The sequence below is a fragment of the Nematostella vectensis genome, chromosome 2 (assembly GCF_932526225.1).
Source record: "Nematostella vectensis chromosome 2, jaNemVect1.1, whole genome shotgun sequence".
NCBI classification, from domain to species: domain Eukaryota; kingdom Metazoa; phylum Cnidaria; class Anthozoa; order Actiniaria; family Edwardsiidae; genus Nematostella; species Nematostella vectensis.
This window is the reverse complement of record NC_064035.1, coordinates 9,371,402-9,386,700: the sequence shown is the minus strand read 5'-3', so window position 1 is coordinate 9,386,700 and position 15,299 is coordinate 9,371,402. Positions and strand designations below refer to the sequence as shown.

At 37.8% G+C, this 15,299-nt stretch overlaps 1 protein-coding gene across 1 annotated transcript; it reads right to left on the bottom strand.

The window, feature by feature from the left end:
- Positions 1 to 956: 956 nt before the first annotated feature.
- On the bottom strand, positions 957 to 15,055 carry LOC5521344 (cullin-2). The gene is made up of 26 exons (XM_048723583.1): positions 14,807 to 15,055; positions 13,844 to 13,946; positions 12,516 to 12,610; positions 11,141 to 11,240; positions 10,981 to 11,063; positions 10,708 to 10,766; positions 10,495 to 10,532; positions 10,304 to 10,414; positions 9,351 to 9,513; positions 8,647 to 8,736; positions 8,455 to 8,489; positions 8,091 to 8,198; positions 7,499 to 7,561; positions 7,269 to 7,352; positions 7,084 to 7,128; positions 6,896 to 6,982; positions 5,144 to 5,290; positions 4,576 to 4,653; positions 4,334 to 4,400; positions 4,062 to 4,167; positions 3,669 to 3,759; positions 3,145 to 3,246; positions 2,785 to 2,847; positions 2,539 to 2,601; positions 1,686 to 1,736; positions 957 to 1,221 (listed from the first exon to the last, which is right to left on the bottom strand). The coding sequence occupies exons 1-26, from the start codon at positions 14,923 to 14,925 to the stop codon at positions 1,141 to 1,143; spliced, it is 2,232 nt and encodes a 743-aa protein (XP_048579540.1). The 5' UTR covers positions 14,926 to 15,055; the 3' UTR covers positions 957 to 1,140.
- Between the last annotated feature and the right edge of the window lie 244 nt (positions 15,056 to 15,299).

Genomic DNA, 15,299 nt, shown 5'->3' with positions numbered 1-15,299 from the left:
AATCTTAAAGGGGCAACGTCACAAGTTTTTGGTGGGCCACGGCTTACTAAACAACGCGCCACTAAGGGAAAGGGAGAGAAGACACCAACATGAATCTTCGTGTCTTTTTTAGTTATTTGCTTGATAAACTGTAAGAATAGTTTCACCCCTCAGCGGGGTACAAAGGGAAACGTAAAACCTCACCTGCAAAACAGATGCTCAACTGATGATTCTATTTATAATAAGTTATAGCATAATAATATAATATAATAAGTCATAGCATGACACGAGGGGAATTTAGTAGCAGGCGGAGGGACTTTAACTAGTCATCCCGAAATTTGTAATACCATGATCACCGAGGAAATAAACTCGCAACTACGATGAGTAATATTAGGTTGGATAAGCGAACACGGTTCAATGGATCAGGGCATTGAATACGCGTTGTTCTTTTTATCGCTCTAGTGACCACCATATTTTCACAAACAATTATCAAATTAAACATAGTTAATATAAATAGTTGCTCTACAAACATGCTCTACAGCTTAGTTCTTTGACGTCATTAGCACGCATGCGTACAGCAATCAAAATCATCCCACATGGATCTAGTCGTAACGTTGTTTAAGTATCACGAGATCAAGTACTCCGGTATCTTGGCGCAGTATCTATTAATGCGCTAGTCAGGAAGCTGCCTTCTATTTGTTTCCCTAGTGGAAACTAGAAGAAAAGCATCTTGGTTCTTTATTTCTCTCATTCACTAATGTAGAGAAAAATTTTGAAGACAAAGGATTCTTTTGTGTTTTTTTCCCCATTATTATTACATGAGAGAAATTTAGAAACTAAATCTTCCTCAACATTGATGCATGAGGGAAATTTAGAACCACTTATTTTAACGAGGGAATTTCGCTAGTAATCGTCCCTTAGAAAACAAAAGAATCCGAGGTGATCATGGTATTACCGATATAACAAATGTTCAGACATTTTAAACAAAGCTTTTATTTAACATTTTTCAGTGAATAATAAAATTGTCTGTCGTGGCTGCCTATATTTAACAAAAACTTGCCACAATTACCCTCAGGGCATCGCGCACCAAAATTTCTAGCCCTGAATCGCCCACGCTATACTACTACCGCGGGGTGGGGTCACGGGAGTGCTCAGCAGCCACTACGCCACATAGGAATACTCGTCTTTAGAGCCTTCCTGGCGGTCCAGGTACTGCTTGTCAATCAAAGCTTCGATGCACTTCTGTAAATAAAGAATGTTTTTGATGAGTGATTTTACTGACATGTACTCAGTTCACTGGATGTATGCATGAACAGTGGATATATGTATGGTATATTTGATCTGGCCGATCATACATGCAAGATTTTCGAACAGTCAGAACAGAACTGTCATTTGTCAGTATACTATAAACACCCCACCCATATTGTTGGGTATTTACAGTTTTACGGGTCGCGCTGTAACATCCATTTTGCCGTGTGTCTTCCAAAGAGACCGATACAGCGCCAGAACGTAATTATTATCAGGGTGACTGCCGGCTGTATATGCCACGTGACCAAGTCCCGGTAAAACACCAGGGCAAGACATGTGACATCTAGCAGAACCAATCAGATGACACGCATAACGAAACGTCATCCCTCGCTGTCAGTAACATTTTTACGTCGATTTATTACTATTTCTTGTAAGGAGTGTGTTGTGCGGTACTTCACCTTAATCATGGGCACACTTGGTATAAATCGCGCTCGAGATTGGCTGATCACCTGGAGACAAAAAGAAAACAAGGTATCGTTGGTCTGTTGGCTTGTGGTGGTGGTGGTGATGGTGGTGGTGGTGAGTGGTGTTGGTGGTGGTGATGGTGGTGGGTAGGTGGTGGTGGTGCTAGCGGTGGTGGTGGTGTTGGTGATGGTGGTGGGTAGGTGATGGTGGTGATGGCGGTTGTGGTGGGTGGTGGTGGGTGGTGGGTAGGTGGTGGTGGTGGTGGAGGTGGGTGGTGGTGGGTAGGTGGTGGTGGTGCTGGCGGTGGTGGTGGTGTTGGTGGTGAGTAGGTGGTGGTGGTGATGGAGGTGGGTAGTGGTGGGTGGTGTTGGTGGTGATGGAGGTGGGTGGTGGTGGGTGGTGGTGTTGGTGGTGTTGGTGATGGTGGTAGGAAGGTGGTGGTGGGTGGTGTTGGTGGCGGTGATGGTGGTGGGTAGGTGGTGGTGGTGCTGGCGGTGGTGGTGGTGTTGGTGATGGTGGTGGGTAGGTGGTGGTGGTGGTGATGGCGGTGGTGGTGGTGGTGGTGGTGGGTGGTGGTGGTGGGTAGGTGGTGGTGGTGATGGGGGTGGGTGGTGTTGGTGGTGGTGGTGGTTGATGTGGTCTTTATAACGGGTGTCCTATAAGGTGACAATAAGTTACAGAAACACAGTAGTCAATGAAGATTTCTTTCATACAGCTAATTGTCTTTTTCATTAAGCTCTGTGTCAGGAGGAAATTAGAGGACAGGCTTAAATAAAAATTGACTATTTGTTAATTATTTCTAGTAAATATACAGTTGTGCTGGTGTATAAAATAACAGTGTCATACCTCTTGTATCAGCGAATTATGCTTTAACACTTTCCTAGACTTCATTATTCTCACAATGGCGGCCTACAGAATAATACAATAACAACCCATGAAGAAGGTTTCTACAAGCCACTGCGGGACGAACTGGACACATCACTCCCTGACATATTGGTCTATTGCGTGACATAGGAGTCACACCATTGTGTGACCACAAGATTGTGAAAAGATAAGTAATGACTTTGAGTGAAGGTTTCTATCACTGATTACCTGGAGATACATTTTTCTATCTTCATCCACAGATGACATTGTCTGTTCTGATTCCTGGGACTCCTGAAAAAAGGATACGGTAAACGACTACTAAGTTACAAAAAGAAAGGATTTGTGATAAGGAGTACAGTATGTGACTACAAAATAAAAGGCAGAGTTACAAAAAGCCAGGAATTGTGATGAGGAGTGGATTCTCGAGAAAACATGGCTGCGGTTAGTTTATCTAGATCCCAAAAATATCAGGGAGATACTTCAAAAGACTTTGCGATAGTAATTTTGTAAATGTGATCTGTCTCCAGAAAAAGGCAGTGTGTCAGTACTGTATGTTTTTGTGGCAAAGCACAGATGGTGTGGACCGACCTGTGGCGAATCTCTTTGAACAGCGGATGTAATCTTCAGCTTCGTCCGTTTACTTGAGAAATTCATGTTTAGGGAATAGGTAGCTTCTTTTGAGTCATCATCCTGTAAAACAATAAAACATCAATGAAGTATCTAAAAGGGAAAATCGATCAAAAGTAATACTTTGCTCAATTGTAAATATTATATTTAATGGTAAATCCACAGGATGTGCATGACACTGATAGCACCAGCTTTGAGTCCATGATTTTTTTTTATATTTTCGATGTTTTTTTCCTAATAAATCAGATTGATACTAAAGGGTCTAACACATGATAAAAAAACTTCATTTCCTAAGCTTTGCTTTGTTTTTATCAAAACATATTTCCTTATTAGTTGATAACAACAAAACTGGGATACAATTGTTACTTTTTTCTTTACAAATCATATAAATGGATGTGTTTTAGTGTTGCATCTGGGGAGAAATGTATGACAGCTTTAATTCTCAAATCTATTATTGTCCCCCCTCCCATGGCCCTAGTTCATACCTCTGTTTTATTGAGCAGCTTGACATCAACTAAAGACTGGATGATTCGCGTCAGCTCTTTGTTAAGTAGCTGGGTCAAAGTGCTTAGCTCACTGCAATCACAACAAATATTACATTGGGTAATGGGATCCAAAATCACTGTCTGATAACAGAACAAATGGAAACAAATAAATAATAAAATACTATAATGCTCTGGGAAATAAGCTTTGTTTTTACCCACAAAGATAATATGGAAACAACAACAAATGCAAATTTAATTCACCTAGTGAGAGTTCATGAGCTTAAAAGTACTGATTGTGGGATCACTGGCAAACTTTTTCGCACAAATAAAACGGCAGAAAATCCCAGAAGATCTATGAAGTGAAATTAAGTGTAGTTTTTTTTGTAGTTTTACCTGAATGTGAACTGCAGTTTATCATTGAAAAGGAGCATGACTGCCATCTGGAAGGTGGAAACTGTCAGAAAGTAGGTCCGTTTGCAGTAGTTAAGCTTGACCTCACCTGAACAAGCACAACGCATGGTATTGTAATGTTGAACCCACAACCACTCATTATTACAGACACTATATAACACTAAATGGCCGGTTGCTAGGGTATTTGTTTCTATGGTTACTCACTATTTAATACTATGGCTTTGTCTCTATATAACGTTGCTTTGATTACTCACCATTTGATAAGTGCTGCAACCATGCAAGCTTCCTTCCATTAAACTTGCCATTATAGAATTGTTCAAACTTGAGAAATAGAAAAAAAATAACATCATTATCAACTCGAACGATTACTGAAGGAGTTAAGAGGAAATGATATCCTAGACGATCAGTGATCATAGGTGATGATATTCAATGATATTTAAAAAAAGGAAGAATTCATTATTTTTACCATCTGAAAAATCCTCCCTTTACTACTTACCATCTGAACAGGTCGGATAAGCTCCTGGGGGATTGAAAATGGGGAGACTGAGGTTTGTCCAAGCGGCCAGGCACCTGACTGCAAACAAAAAAGGGTTATCTCAGACCTGAGAGATTGGACTATACTGTCTCAACCTGTATAGCCAAATAGGTTAGACTAGAGCAGTAAAACGATGGCACTATACTGTCTCAATATGTATAACTAAAATGGTTAGCCCAGAACTGCCGTCTCAACATACATAACTAAATTGGTATTAACACTTGTCCTGTATCGCAGCACATTGTGCCTTAAATGGCAGTTTTGAAAAGATATGTATCATTCAGAACACTTTAGCCTATGACTGCAACTGTGGAAAATGTTGGCCCTCATTTAACCCCTTACTGTTTCTGTTAGCAGACAGCTCTAATTACACACACCTTTACAAATTACATGAATTCCCTCATGCAAACCCAATTGTCATAAGCAGGCATACATATCGGCATGTTATTAGACATGGATATATCTGATTTAAGTAGAAATCACAAAGAAGAAATAAATTGTGCTTACTTCTGGAGCTGGACACACTCACCTGTAAGACCAGAAGGGAAAAGTTGATCCCCATGTTAACCTGAGCTGTTGCCAGGAAGTCACTGAAGCTGGAGTTGAGATCAGAGCTGATGCTCATATCAGTGAACATCCGGTGCAGGCGGTTAGTATACTCATAGCCACAAGCATGCTGTGGAAACACAACAGTTAGAAATATATACTCATAGCCACAAGCATGCTGCGGAAACACAACAGTTAGATATATATACTCATAGCCACAAGCATGCTGGGGAAACACAACAGTTAGAAATATATACTCATAGCCACAAGCATGCTGCGGAAACACAACAGTTAGATATATATACTCATAGCCACAAGCATGCTGGGGAAACACAACAGTTAGAAATATATACTCATAGCCACAAGCATGCTGCGGGAACACAACAGTTAGAAATATATACTCATAGCCACAAGCATGCTGGGGAAACACAACAGTTAGATATATATACTCATAGCCACAAGCATGCTGCGGAAACACAAGAGTTAGATATATATACTCATAGCCACAAGCATGCTGCGGAATCACAAGAGTTAGAAATATATACTCATAGCCACAAGCATGCTGGGAAAACACAACAGTTAGAAATATATACTCATAGCCACAAGCATGCTGGGGAAACACAACAGTTAGAAATATATACTCATAGTCACAAGCATGCTGCGGAAACACAACAGTTAGAAATATATACTCATAGCCACAAGCATGCTGCGGAAACACAAGAGTTAGAAATATATACTCATAGCCACAAGCATGCTGCGGAAACACAAGAGTTAGAAATATATACTCATAGCCACAAGCATGCTGGGGAAACACTAGAGTTAGAAATATATACTCATAGCCACAAGCATGCTGGGGAAACACAACAGTTAGAAATATATACTCATAGCCACAAGCATGCTGCGGAAACACAACTAGACATATGTACTCATAGCGGAGCCAGCATGTCCGCATGGTGCGCACGGAGCTTCATAGGTTTAGAAATATGGTAAAGCTATGCGACTTGGTTTTCTGGTCATCGCGCGGTTACCCTGTGGTGTCACAACCAGCCAGTAATCCAGCTGCCACTTCCAGGCCCCACTTGGTCTTACTCTTTTACATGTTTTTTTACCGCCTCACTTTAGTGCTTCAAAGTTGTTCACAGAAAAAAAAGGCAGCTTGAAAATAGTATTTCATGAGAAAATATGCGGATTCAAATGGGCTGAAGTTTTTGAGGAACTGTTTTGTCTGAAGTACGAGCCGATAGTAAAATCTACCCGAGTGTTTGTGAATCCTGCCCATCGCAGCAGATAAAAAGAGGACTAAGAGAGGCTCTACTCTACCATTCTATATTCATTCACGTCTATATCTATGTAAGGAGATCCTGAGAAGAAAGGGCCTTTGGATTGATGTCTGTTTTCAGCTATAAAAATTATTCACTTGTGTCGATGAGTTCCTTGCTAGCAGAAAGTCGACAAGTTCACAGTTTACAACAAAAAGCAAACACAACCAAAGGCGACAGACATTTGGACATTTGTACTCATAGCCACAAGCATGCTGGGGAAGCACAACAGTTGGACATTATGCCTGTTAGAGGGTAATTAAATATAACTATATTATTAAACCTTATAAGAAGCATAAATACTGTTTGGGAAAGCAGGCAATCTGGGTTGGACCATTACATTGCAGGATGCTGAAAGGATCATGGTTGTGATGGCAAATATCATAAAATTCACATTTTGGTCAAAAAGTACTCACCTTGAGTCTACTAATCATTGCTTCCTCAGCATCCATAGAAATTGATAAATTGTGAATCAACCTTTTGGCCAGCATTTTCGAATAAAACTGCAGAAATACAGATACACATGTTACATTGAAAACACCAATTAATATGCAATTAATTAATTTTCTCATTATTTCTCTGCACAACTCTAAATTTACTGTACCTTCTGAAAGATATCTTTGTCATCAATGTATTTGAAAACTATTATCTGGGGAAAACAAAGAAGTATACATGGCATTAGTCACAATGTTCACCAATGATATAACTTATGACCTTATACTATAGCTACTATCTGTGAAAAATGGGCATTGATGTTAGCCTTTTTATACACTATGTTTATGAACTTACAACTTCGCCAAGCTTTTCATCCAGCTCAGAATCAGAAAGATTTTTATTGCTTTTCTTCAGAATCAAGTCACAGTATTTGGCAAGCTGAAATAGATAGTGAAAAAAACCCCAGTGAATATTTATATCTGTATTTCTTGATTATAGATTCAAACAGATAGTTGAAAAAAAGACAGTGAAAACTCTAATCAAATAATTCTTTTAATATAGTTGCCTTCAAATGTGATACTCACAAGCTCGGGTGACTTTGAGGGTTTCCTAGCATCATGTCTATAGTTTACTATTGTTGTACAAGCCTGAAATAAAAGCAGCATCGATTAATGAAGAGTGATACAGTAGATACACAACAGTGAGCCTTAATTGTCCAATATTAGAGTAGATACAGGTACCTTAGTCCAAGTCTAAAGTATCTCAATGTCTGACTGTGACAAAGTGTAGGCATAGTATAGAGGCCATTTATTTCATGTGTCACGCAAAAGAAGATAAAACAATTGAATGTGTTCATTTGCATGTACTTGCATTTGAAACAGTACATGACAAGAATGGCATCTAAGCTATGCCTTATAGAAGAGGCATCTAAACTTCCTTTTCTGGCCTCAAGTGAAAATAGCACCTTTCAATATAAAAGTGCTGTAATGCATTACCGTATTATTACTTTATCTAAAGGAAAGCCTCAAATAAAAGTGCCTTTGATAAAAAAAGTGTTGCAATAAATGTTGCATCTTGTAACCATGACAAAGTATAATCACCTGATCTAAAGGCAAGCCTCTAATTAAAGTGTTGCAATGCATGTTGCATGTTGTTACCATGACAAAGTATAATCACCTTATCTAAAGAAGCATGGAATGCTTGGTCTGCATGGAAAGTCTCATCTATGAGCTTTGTAAACTTGCTATGGACATCGAGCATTGCATCAACATATTGAAATGGACCCTGAAAACAGATAAATTTCTGAGTGTCATGACTCACAAGCCACAGAAAGATTAGTTTAAAATTGTGTAAGAAATGTGTGTATCCTTTTATCTAGACTGCATTGGCAGCTTTACACACTTGTCACCTCTATGTTTAATCCTGCATTGCAAGCTTTACACACTTGTCAACTCTATGTTTGATCCCATGGGGGAGGGGGGGTGGCGGGGGGCATGCTATGCATGCCTTATGATGAATTTCAGTTAGTACGAAGACTTACACTTTCAATGTTGACAGATTTGATTTTTCCTAATCCTGAAAAGTATGAAGAATCATTAATGCATAAGGAAGATTTAGAAATACTAATATATGATATTAGTTTTCAGATAAGATCAATTTAAATCACCATGCATCCAGTCACCAAATAAAAACAATGATTGTTCAGGGAAGCTATTCTTGTCACACTTCTGACCTGTCTCTTCCACGTGTTGCTCCAGTTCTGTGACCATCACATGCAGACCACGGGGGATGTGCTTTAACAGCTTGTACATGCGAGACAAGTCTAAAGTGAATAAAACAAATAATGTTCAGTGTAATCTAGATAGAACAAATGATCTGAAGATTAAGTCTACAAAGAACAAATGATCATAAGGTCAAGTCTACACAGAACAAATGATAATAAGGTCAAGTCTACATAGAACAAAAAATTATCATAAGGTCAACTCTACACAGAACAAATGATTTTAAAGTCATGTCTACACAGGACAAATGATTATAAAGTCAAGTCTACATAGAACAAATGAACATAAGGTCAAGTCCACACAGAACAAATGATCATAAGATCAAGTCTACATAGAACAAATAGTGATAAGGTTGAGTCTACATAGAGTTTTGCAGTGGCTGTTATCATACCCATATTTCCAGTTGCGTTGTTGTTCTTTGAACCTCTACTAACCAGCTAACTTTGGGAAACCACTCAGCAAGGTACACAGGGTGGTCACTACCATTATGGTTTTTGAGCATTTTTAAACTTTATCTTGTAGCACCTGTTGTACCCTATCATTTCGTTAGAGCATACATATTACAGTCACATGGAGGGAAAAGGAGCCGGGGTACAAATTCCCCCAACTTCCCCCTGGCTATGGGTCTGTTCCTTTAACCCATCTCAACAGTTACCTGCACACTTCTCTCCCCTGACCATCTGTCGACACTCGGCTTGAAGGTATGGAATATGCTCCTCCACCATGCGGGCCTCGCACTCCCTGATCACTCTGCTATAAGACACTGGATGGAGGAACTTCCGAGCCCGTAGATCTTCATCCTGTATACGTACATCAACCTGGCAGGAGCAAGAGTCCAAACATGAGAGATAAGGCGGTATGACCTGCACAACACCATGTCAGGGGTAACAGGGAAAGATTTTTTAAAATTGTTTTGGGGTAGCAGAGGTGAATAAGTGTTATACTTCTGTGATTTTGAGTGTTCTATGAATTCAGTCTTATAAAGTGACAAAATACATTCCATTAGTCAAAACAATTTGACTATTTTTATCTGCCTACACTTTGATGGCCTCCGAACAAACCATCTCACTGCAATGCATTGACTAATCCAGAGAACAAAAACAAAAATAAAAAATTCAAAAAATGATTGACAGAGGTGAGAAGCAATTTCAGTTTTCGGGAATCGTTGGCAAGAGTTCTCAGACTTCTAAAATCACAGTTATTTTGTCATTCACTCCAACTTGGGTTGCATGGAATTTATAACTAGAATTACAAGTTAAGAGTATTCGTACTCTCTGTCTAATCTAATACAGCACCGCTCTCAAACATATGTATACTGTAAACAGTATTTGCGAAATTCGGAACAACGTGAATGTGTTAAACTGCTAGCGAAGACTTTTGAACAGAGGGAAGCCATTATTTGAAAGACATGTACTAAACATGGGAGAATTAGTTTGAGGAAGGAATGCCGATCACTTGATCTCATTCAAAGATTTTCGAATGTGTGTTAACTGCTAGCAAATACTTTTGAACAGCTGGAACGAACACTGTGTTCACTGAACTAATGTGTTTACTGAACAGCTAAAATTTCGCAAACATATGTGAATTGTTTAGAGTCAAAAGTCTTACCTTTTGTATGTAGACAGAGCAAGGGTTTTCAGCCAACAGGTCTGCTGCCTCTCGACGATAGTATTCTCCTGTCTCCTGCAGCAGAGGCTTTTCAAACTCGCTTTCATACAGCTGTTAACAAAGCAACAGATGATGTTAAAGATGGGCTGGTGCAGGGATGTGGAAAAAGGGTGTTGATTTATCATACTTACACTAAGGGCACCTTTAGACTGGTATTCCTGGACTCCAACTGTGGAATATAAAAATAAATGATTGACATTATGTACAATAATAGTCAATAAAAAGTATCCAATCCACAGAGTATGTATTCCTAGCTCTAAACTCATTATGGAGTATGTATTCCTAGCTCTAAACTCATTATGTAATATGTACATAGATAAAAGGCAGTTAGAATACATGCTTACCAAATGACTTTATGGTGTCATGAACCACATTCTGTTGGGTCCCTTCTCCATTCCTGTCCCTGGATTATACAATTTGCATTTAGGGAACTATATACATTACATGACATATCATTGTTACTTCTAATACTATATATTATAGCAGAAAATTGATATTGATATTAACATTGTTAATCAACATTTTTGTTGCTCAATAAACTTTTTAACAAGCCCCCATCATCTCCTTTTCAATGCAAAACTCAACAGAATTAAGCCAGTAATCGGCCCTTTACTTACTTTCGTATTTCCGCCAGCAGATGTTGGACAAGAGTTTCTTTCAGAGGTTCAATCATGATGGATTTCCATATGCTCAGTGCAAGCTTGAGGAAGATATATAACTCAGCATTATTATGTTACATCATGCCATGCTTAGCAGAGAAAAAAAAGTTATACTCACAGGCCCAATGTCTATGGCATCTGGACAAATTGGAGTGACAGTGTATGGGGAGATCTCAACATAATCTTGCTTTTGCTTTTTCAAGTGAGAATTCAGGTATCTGGAATAAAAATGAATAACCATATTAATGGCTTTAAAAAATGACTCCCCTGGATAAGTGCCTAAATACACTTTAATGATAAGTGTGCCTGGAAGTAGGAAGAGGAAGTAACAATAACTGACAGTACTACCCGCCACAACATTTAATCATTTAAAGCATGGATTTTTACTGTTCTACTGTATCTAGATTTAAATTTTAAAATAAGTGCCTCTTCTGAACAAGTACCTCTTTTGGGATATTAAAGTTCTTAAAACCTTTCACTTATATCAATTTAGCCAAAACAAAGCATAGATAAACTTTCAAGTTCTGAAAAGGGAATTGAATTTGATTGAAATTTGAATTTTCTACAGATCTTTAAAAATTTTCCTGGCCATGCGAAAGGAGATTAAATCGAGTGAATAATTCCAAGTTTTGGCGGCAAAATCTGAAACAACGTATTTTCCTTAAATCTGTTAAAATTCAGAGACAGCAATACCACAAGGTATTGGCGAAGTGTTTTCTATTGCAATGCTACCCACAATGAAGCGAAGAATAAAGTCGAGAATTTTTTTTTTTAACTTCAGATTTCCTGAAGTTAAATAATCATTTGACTACCAGGTTGAGATATAAAGATGATGGTAAAAGTTGTAACCACACAACGTTCTTCAGCAATAACTAAGAAGACATGAAGACGGAAAACGGTTTAGCGCACGCATATGTTTTCTCGTGTAATTTGGTTGACATCTCGATCTACGTCACAAATGACTGGACCTGAGCTTTCAGTTCAGGGCCTTTTTTCTGAAGGTTGACCAAAGTACCTCAATATTACAGATTTGAGTTATTTGCAGGAACATGTGTTTTATAGGGTCCATAAGAACCACATACCATTTGGAAGATAAAAATATAAAGAATTGACAAAGTCTATTAACTCTAAAAGGTTATATGGACTTTAACAAATAAATAAGCGCCAGAGTTTTTATTCGAGCAATTTCTGTAAAACAAATTTACCAATAAATCTACAAAAAAAAAAACAACCAGCAAAATGTACAGTACCAATATATCTAACAAAAAATCTAGTCTCTAATCATGGATCGTTGAATAAGCCACAGCACATGAAAAACTCATAACAAACATGGTAAAAAATTGATTATCCCAGAGCCTTGTACCTGGCCGCTGGCACCAAGGGATGTGGGCTCTGAGAACAAGATTGAACTAGTTTTCTAGTTTAAACAAAGACCATACTTAAGCATTACACAAGAAGAGACAATAACTTCCAGAGTATGAAAGCAACCATACCTGAATAGGAGATCCATATAAGAAGACCCTTGGCTGTATTTCGCCCAGTGGCTATGATACTCTCTGAGTATATCTATATCAGGGGAGCTAACAGCCTGATATAGAATATGCAGAACCGATCGTGATTATACAAAAAAAAAAAGTTCTCATACATTAAAATACATAAAGGTTACTGAAGCTATTTTGAATAAATTTAAAAACTAGGATTCAGAATTTTAGTGGTGAATCTTTTGATGCAGCAAAAAAATAATGCAAAGAATGCTCTCTTTCACAGAGAATTTGATATTTTAAAATACTGTAAGACCCCAAATTACTTAAAAAACCCACCACAAACCATTCCTAAAAGACAACATCGGGAAAGTTTATTTTATTACAGCAAAAATGAGGTACAGAATCAGCCTTTGGTTACCCACAAGCCTGGGCCTCCAGCTTTTAGAATAAATGATATAACTAGAAAGACTACAGGCAAGCTGTAGAAAAACTAGATGGTCTGCGTAGGCGTGGTGTAGACAAGGTATGAATCAACACAAGGTTGAAAAGGTTTGTTAACCATCTCTGTGAAACAGAGTAGTTGCGCTGACATTTCGAGCGTTTCACAGAGGTGTTTAACATTATACCTTTTCAACATTGTGTTGATTTATAACTTTTAGAATAATTTCAGATTTTTTTAATTCTGTAACATATTGTGTTAATTTAAAATAACCTGTCTAAAGAGACATGATGGAAAAACATGACATTACTGTACTGACTGATTGAACAACTTCACCATTGGTTCAAACCATTTATTATTGTAGTAAAAACTGGAGTTTGATATTAAGGGATGGGTTTGAAATCTGAAATAATCAGATACAGCATTATCAAACGGATTCCGTGTTACAACAATTTGAGGTGTAAGTAAAATCTACATTATTTAAAAGAGATTTACCCGCTGGCTCCTGTGATCTTGTTCAAGTCAGTCCTAGTTTTAAATGTCCTCAGTTCTTAATTAACACATGTTATGACATTAAAAATTGATATGAATAAGTTAACAAAATTCATTGTTTTCATCGCTGTTTGTGTTTTGAAAATCATTTCAGAATACAAGAAACTGATTCCCATGGTAAAACAAATTGTGTCTTTTTTCTCTATCTCGAATTGCACATTTTCCAGGTTTTTCCGTCATGTCGTCTGAAGAGCAATAATTGTTTATGCTGTTCGATAATCAAGTGTGTGTCTGCAAGAGTGTAAAAGTCTTAATGACAACTTTATTAATTTAAAAGATGCGATTAGACATCTGGGCACTAGCCCTTCAACTCAACTCCGTATAGTTTATCCAGGAATTCACCCACCTGATAAAGTGATTTGACATGTTCCTCCAAGAACAACTTTATTTCACTATACAACTTTTCTCCCAAAGGCTCAGGATAAGCAACACATAGTGCATATACATCACTTAGTAGAAAAAGTCAAGGAAAAGATCTAACGTGTTCTTTCAGTGCAGTTTTACTCAATCATCAGTGAGGAAGCAATTTATCACACTAGAAAAAAAAGCTACAAAGCACAAGTATTTCTAAACCTTTTTAAAATGTTTGTATGAGGAATGAGACATTTGCATGCAGTGCCATTAGATTGAAATTTTTCTCTTTAGTAAACAAAACTACTGTGCAATACAAAGCACATAGTATATGTTAACATATCAAACAGACAAGTAAAATTACATTTAAAGAGTTTCCAGATGAATATTCTATGACTTATTGGGGTAAGTATTTTTTAATTCTTTTTTATCTACAAAGAGAATTATAATTAAAATTGAGAGTTAAGTAATGTTTTGAGAATAAAACAGTGCTTTTCTTAGTGACCAATTGTGCTTTATGAATAAGGAAATAACAGCTTGTTCATTCAGAATAAATGACGATCCCAGGTATTGTTGTGTGACTGGTGGGATACAGAGGTTTATAATAATAAAGTGTGTCGCAGAAATGCAAAACTGATTATGTCACACGCTGAAATAAATACAGGGATAGGAAATATTTAATTAAAAAAAGAAAGAACCATTTAACAACATATCTGATCTGCGAAATTTTAAAACCCACATAAAATAAAATCTTATTTTGTCATATGAAATCCTATCCTGGCGTGACTGATGAATGGCATTACCTAATTTTAACTTTCCGTAAGAAACAAGTTAAGCATATTCCTAAAACAAAGCATTCAGCATCAATACAATAACAGATAAGCTCCATGAGAATGCAAATAATAGAGACCCCGCATAGGAAGAGCAATATTACAGTAACAACAAATACCAAGGATACGAAAACCGATCATTCCAAACGGCTCGTTCGATCTTCTCCAGTGTTACCACGGCTTTTAGTGTTTTTAGGATTTTCGCCCATGTCTCGTCAAAATTAACCACACCAGGCTTCAATGACATCTTTCATTCTAGCAACAAAATTACGAACTTGGTGAATTTTGTCCTTTTTGTCTGGTTTGAAGGGACATTTTCACGGGTTCCGCGACTGAAACCAGAATATCTACCATAGGCTTTGCCACCTGGCCTGCTGTACGGGTGACCGCAGGGATTTGTGGGAAAAATGGCCTGGGAGTTGTTAGGGGGAGGGGGGTGCTGTCAGTCCCTGAGCTCCAAACAGACTATAATGAAGCAATGAATATATCATGAAGGTTTTAACGATTAATACAAATAGTTCGAAGGTGTCAAATTTCCTCCGAAAGTGTCCTTTCGGTCGAGCAAGACGCGGTTTCGATTTTCGATTATTTTAGTCCCTACTGTCATCGTAAGGGATGCCG